The sequence below is a fragment of the Gavialis gangeticus genome, unplaced genomic scaffold, assembly GCF_001723915.1.
Source record: "Gavialis gangeticus isolate Ggan-Ray unplaced genomic scaffold, GavGan_comp1, whole genome shotgun sequence".
NCBI classification, from domain to species: Eukaryota; Metazoa; Chordata; order Crocodylia; family Gavialidae; genus Gavialis; species Gavialis gangeticus.
The window spans coordinates 23,514,586-23,520,792 of record NW_017728996.1 but is presented as its reverse complement, the minus strand read 5'-3'; the positions used below and the strand labels follow the sequence as shown (position 1 = coordinate 23,520,792).

The following is a 6,207-nucleotide window of genomic DNA, read 5'->3' as shown; positions in this document are numbered from 1 at the left end:
TTTCAGATGGTAAGGCTCCTCTCTAAGTCTGAGTCCCCTGCCTGGCTGCTGCCGCCTCCTTCTGGGCAGTCTTAACTTATATAGCCCCTGTGACCTCATTCATCTGGTCCAATGGAGGCCAGCAGCTGTTGGCTGTCGGCCAACCAATTTGAAATACATCACTAGTTGCCAGGCAGACTCTAGCCCACCAGGTAGATGCCCCTCACCCAGGTAGCTGATACCAGTCACATAGGCAGAAGGAGCAGGTTCCCCCCCTCCTTCAGGAATGTATCCAGCTCAGGTTACCTAAAGAGATAGGGTAAAGGTCTGTCTCCTCTGCTGGGCCCATCCTAACTATAAATTGTCACAGGGCAGAGATTTTGGGGAGAAACAAAGGTGGCTTCCTGCCCCACATCCATTGTGTAATCCCTTAATACATTTTCAAACTATAAAAGTGACCTTCACTTGAAGGAGCTGGCAAGTAAAAACAAAATAAATAAATAAATAAAATACTGGCTTGTATATGAGGTGGTCTATGGTATCGACACTCACCCACTGGGAATTTGACCAGGTAAAACTTTGTTTCTGTTGCTGCCTCTTTGTGACAATGTAGTTTATATTAAGGATGTATTAGTAGTTTGTCTGATGTACTGTCTTCTAAGTTGGTCTTGGTCTTCATGTTCTTCAAACAGTATTTTTACTTAACTTGCTCGCTTTGGTATTCTACTGAGAAATAGCGTACTGGTAAGTTTCTTTGCCTTTTAAGGAATATGAATGGGAAGGGAAAACAGAGGTGATCGTGTTTGTTCTACAGTTATCTTTTTGTATATTATGGAGAGATGTAATTAGTTGTATTTTGCCAGTAATCTAGTTTTTCAAATGCATGGCAATTTTGTGGAATATAGTGGCATTGGGAAGGAATTACATCACCTATTTGCAGTCCTTGGAGCTTGTCATCCCCATTAGGTATATTTTGTGAGCCTTTGAAGAACCTGCAAAAACTTACACGTGACCATCAGCTGCATCTGCCATGCTTTATAAAAGTGAATTATACCACTGTTGTTTTAATCTTGTAGCCCTGTGGGCTGTATGAGGGGTGCAGAGTGCTAGTCCATGGGCCAGATCTGGTGCACAGGGTCAATCCAGTGGTGTGATCTGGCATGGTAGCATGGCCATGTGCACTAGCTCAATCCTATGTGATGGATTCAGCTGTATGCTGGCACACTCCAGTTCACAGGTCCATGTCATCCAGCTTATGTAGTCAGGCAATTTTGCCAGCAGGGGAGCTGCAATTAATATAGCTGCTGCTTCCCCATTGCCAAATTTTTGGACCCATGGGGAGACTCGGGTTGGATCTGGCCCGTGGGCTGGAGATTGAATACCCATGGATTATACTTTGCTATAGGCCAGATAAGTATCTATTTCTGTTTTTGTATTTCTTCTTTACCAGTTACGGTTTATTATGGGAAACCTATTTATGGTTTATGATGGAAACCTTCTAACTCAAACTTTTCTATGTTTCTTAGTATGTGCGATTGTCATATGACACTAAACCTGAAGCCATTCTGCAACTTATGCTTAGAGAATGGCAGATGGAGCTGCCCAAGCTTGTTATTTCTGTACATGGTGGAATGCAGAAGTTTGAACTTCACCCACGCATCAAACAATTGCTTGGTAAAGGTCTTATTAAAGCTGCAGTAACAACAGGAGCCTGGATTTTGACTGGAGGGGTGAATACAGGTAAAGAAATGTAAAAACCTGTTTACTTCAAATAAGTACAAATTAATGTATGCACTCTTATAACAAATTTAACTCATGAAACTTAGCATATTTCATGTCTGCCTAATTTAAGGAATAAAATATTTAAATATCTAAAATGCTTAGTAAAGTCTGTCAACTTATAGTCTGTTAGAAAGCAAATACCTCGAGCACTTGAACTTGTGATGGTATACTTCACAAATTTGGAATTATTATATAATATGAGCCTCACAGCTCTTTAAAGACATGAAATATTATATACCTGCTTTTGAAAGTGTTGGGTGAAAAGCGTCACTTCCTTATTTTCTCTTCTTCTGTTCAGTGTCATGATCAGTAAAAATATTAGGAAGTGATTCTGTCTTATAAATCTAGCATTTATTCTGTGATGTTATTAAATCACATTCTTTGTCTTTGCTATGTTTTGAACACCATGCATTTACGTCTATTAAAGGATTTCTTAGATATTAATAGTTCAGAATAGCTAGCAAATTCATTATAATTGATAAATAATTGATAATTGATGCTGATTAGACATTGTTTGTTTTGAATGACCAGGTGTTGCAAAACATGTTGGTGATGCCCTCAAAGAACATGCTTCCAGATCGTGTCGAAAGATTTGTACTATTGGCATAGCCCCATGGGGAGTGATTGAAAACAGAAATGACCTTGTTGGAAGAGATGTAAGAATAAGTTTGCCCAATTGAATTAACTATTTTATCTGATGGATCTGTTGAGATCAGTTTTAAAACAAGCTGCCTTACTGGCTTTGTGAAATTGGACTTGCGCTATTTCTGCTGTGAGTAGTAAGCTGGGAGCTGCAAAGGAATATTGCTGCAAAGTTACAAACACTAATTCAGTAAAGGAAAGAGATAAATCTGCCAAAGATGCAATGCTAAGTAGATTACTTTAACTTCTACATTTTATTCCTCAATTTAAGTACAGGTGAAATATTTTACAAAAGATTGTGAATGTAAATTATCTGTATTACTACACTAGCAAAGACCAAGAAATAAAAATTTCTAGGATGACAATTCAGGGAAGTGTGTATGTGTGTCCAGAAAAGCCACAGATTGCTGCCTCAGGTTTCCCAGAACAAGCAATCTTGATCTGAAAACAAATATGAGAAACTTGCAGATAGTGGAAACTTTCTCAGTAAATAACAGAACATGATAATAGAGTAGCGCAGACAATGTGAAAAGTGCCCAAAGGATTTAGAAACACAAATCCCACTGTAAGTTAAACTTATATCCTGACTCCCTTTGTTGGGGAGACTTTCAGACATACTGAAGAATCTCCACTTTTCAGAATTGGAGAGCAAAGTGGATTTAAAAGCAGGAGGTGGCTGGTAGAGATATCTTCCCACTAAGAGGTACTCTTTTGTTCCCTTTGACAGCCATTTACCCCATTGTTGGAGTAGGAGGTTCAGATAAGGAGTGAACTTAATAGAGAAGCACTCCACTGTACCTAATCATTTTGTGGCATGAACTAGAGCTGCTTTCTTGTAGCGGGACCAGGAAGCTTGATTGTTCTGTGTTAAGGTCTCCGTAGTCCATACTGTTGTGCCTGAGCAGAATTTTAGCAAAATAGAAAATCTGGCACTTGGAGCAGAAGTTTTTCCTCTTCCATAGGTGTCATCAGTACAGTGCTGTATAATTTAAAGTAGAAAATTATGTGGTCTAATTTACATTTTTTTAATTGTCATCTTGCAACTGAAGTCTCAGCTTTCCAAAAGGGTCTTCCAATTATAATGCAGCTGTAATAGCACACCCAGCTTAATAGGAGTCTTCATTGACTCATGAGTTTACCTTTTACTATTTTCTCCCTGTCTGTCTATGAATAACAGAACAGGATTTTAATTTACAAGAGACCTTCTTTCTCTGTTAGACTTACGTGCATAATTCCTGTATGGTAGAGTTGCAAAAACAAAAACAAAACCAAGAAAGCAGCTCATATTGCTCTTCTAAAGGAGTTTTAAGGTGTTGGTGGTGTCTCTATTGATTGTGTCTGGACCAAATTGGTAAATTGGTGATCGATTTGACTCTGCAAATCATGCCTGTTGTGTGTTGTGTTCAGGTGGTTGCTCCATATCAAACCCTGTTAAACCCTTTAAGTAAACTAAACGTCCTAAATAATCTCCATTCCCATTTCATACTGGTGGATGATGGAACAGTTGGAAAATATGGAGCAGAAGTTAAACTGCGAAGAGAACTGGAAAAAACTATCAATTTACAACGGATCCACGCAAGTAAGTGGTTCATATGTCAGTAATTTCCAGGACACTTACATAAATAAACTGTGCAGATTTCAAATGCCTATCTACACTAATATAGTTATTTGGGGGGTAGAAAGCAAAGATCTTCCTTGTTTGCTTAGATCTACAGTTTGTTTTTACTACTTTATTCCTCATAATCAGGGATCCTGGTTTTCTCTGCTAAATTCCAAATTCTCTGATTAAAAAAATCCAGAATTCTCTGATTTAAAACCCCAAAATCTATGTTTTTCCGTGATTAAAATGAAATGCCACTATCTATTGGTCTGTCTGTCTATATACATAGAGAGATAGATTGATATAGATATATAGAGAGAGATCAATATATAGAGTAGGGGTGTGCGAAGTTTTGGTCGCTTAATTGATTCGGCGGAGATTCTGCTAGATCTGGTGGTCGAATCTTCGAATCCAGATCTAACCAGGAGACACTTTAATGTCTCTGAATCTAATTGGAACCTTCCAAATCGATTCGGAGAGATTCGATGATTCAGACAGACGCAGCTTTAAATGCTTTTTCTACATAACTCAAGGTACCAGGCAGCTCATGAATGCTGAGATGGTGGAGCGGATGGAGTATCCCATGGGAGCGCAGGGGCGGGGTCCCCAGCTCACTCAGCAGCGGACCCAGAAGTGGATCAGAAGCACCTCCAGTCCACTTCGGGTCCACTGGGGAGTGTATGGGGGGCCCCCCTGCCCCCTGGCTTGGTGACTGGTGCTTCCTGGGTGTGGGGGGCTGCGGGGGGGACCCCCCGTGTGCTCTGTGATAGACCCAGAAGTGGACCGGAAGAACTTCCACTGTGGGATGCTCCATCTGCCCCACCATCTCAACAGTCACGAGCCGCGCCTGGTACCTTGAGGTATGTAGAAAAAACATTTAAAGCTGTGTCTATGGCTGAATCACTGATTCTCCAAATCAGTATCGAATCTTAAGATTTGGATTCGGCCAAATCGAATCGGGACAGTGATCCTAATCAATTAATCGAATCACTGTCCCCTCATTTGGGGCAAATCTGAATCAAATACAGCCTGCTTCGCACACCCCTAATGTAGATGTAGATCTGTATACAAAAACAGATATCTGTATGTGTATCTAGATATAGGTATCTATAGATGTGTGTGTGTGTGTGTGTGTGTGTGTGTGTGTATTAGTTCAACACTGTTTTATTGATGCGTTTACAACTTTAAAGCAGTCTGAAAGCCTACAAGTGCCTCAGTCATTATAATAAAATAATTTCTAAATACTTATATATTTTGGCATTTGATTTTGCTTTTTTTTGTCATGGAAAATCAAACCTCCTCTGCCTCCTTTTGCTTACCAGGACGCTGGTTCAGCTGCAGTTGTCCCTCTTAGCTACTTTGTGGTACTGAGCAGCTGATATACTGTTTCCTCTCACTCCCAAGCCACAGCCCACCCCCAGATCCTCCATCCCTGCCAGGGCCACTCACTCTCAACCCTTCAGGCCCCTATGCCTCCCTGCTCTGACCTGTTGCAGGGAGTCCCTGGCTGCCAGGGTTACGGGACCCAGTGGCTGCATGCTGCCTGCTCTGTGGACCCCAGCCACAGCTGCCCAGCAGCACTCAAGCCGCAGTTGCTCTGTGTGGGAGGCAGTGGCTGCTGCAGCTGGAGTGGAGCACAGAGCCCAGCTGCCACCCCCAGTGGGGAACATGCCTCAAGTGGAACTGAGCAGAGCCCGTGAAGGCCAAGGGAGGATGCGGGCTTCATGCTGCGGGGCTCCGGGCTCCCTGCCGTGCTGCCCTCCCCCTGGGGGCTTGTGTGGCCCAGAAGATAAACCCCAATGGAGGAAGGGGGAGCAGGACAGATGGTGTGGGGCTCCCTGAGACTGCACGTAGTGGTGGGGAGCTGGCCCTCCCATCCAGCCCCTCAGATGAGCTGCCTGTTGCTCTAGCTGGACCTTGCAGCTGCACATTCCTATCCCAGCCCTGAGCACCGCTCCAACTGGACAGTGCCCCCAGCTGCCAACCCCACCCCACTCCCTCCCTCACCATGGCCACCGCTACTTCAGTCTGCCCACCCATGCCCCCTGTGTTGCCTATACCTCCCTTCCCTCTCTACCTACCTGTAGGCAGTTGAGGAGCTGCCTTCTACTACTTTTTGGTGATATTGCTGACCATGTGCATGTGCGTGCACACATGCACGTGGCACCCCCTGCGCCCTGCTCCCTGCACCCCTTCCCATACCG

At 43.0% G+C, this 6,207-nt stretch overlaps 1 protein-coding gene across 1 annotated transcript in view; it reads left to right on the top strand.

The window, feature by feature from the left end:
- Positions 1–6,207, top strand: part of TRPM7 (transient receptor potential cation channel subfamily M member 7) — a 96,683-nt gene that overhangs the window by 22,202 nt on the left and 68,274 nt on the right. The window contains 3 exon segments of the mRNA XM_019504146.1: positions 1,506–1,719; positions 2,293–2,417; positions 3,811–3,982. Of these exon segments, the coding sequence (XP_019359691.1) occupies positions 1,506–1,719; positions 2,293–2,417; positions 3,811–3,982 (511 nt within the window).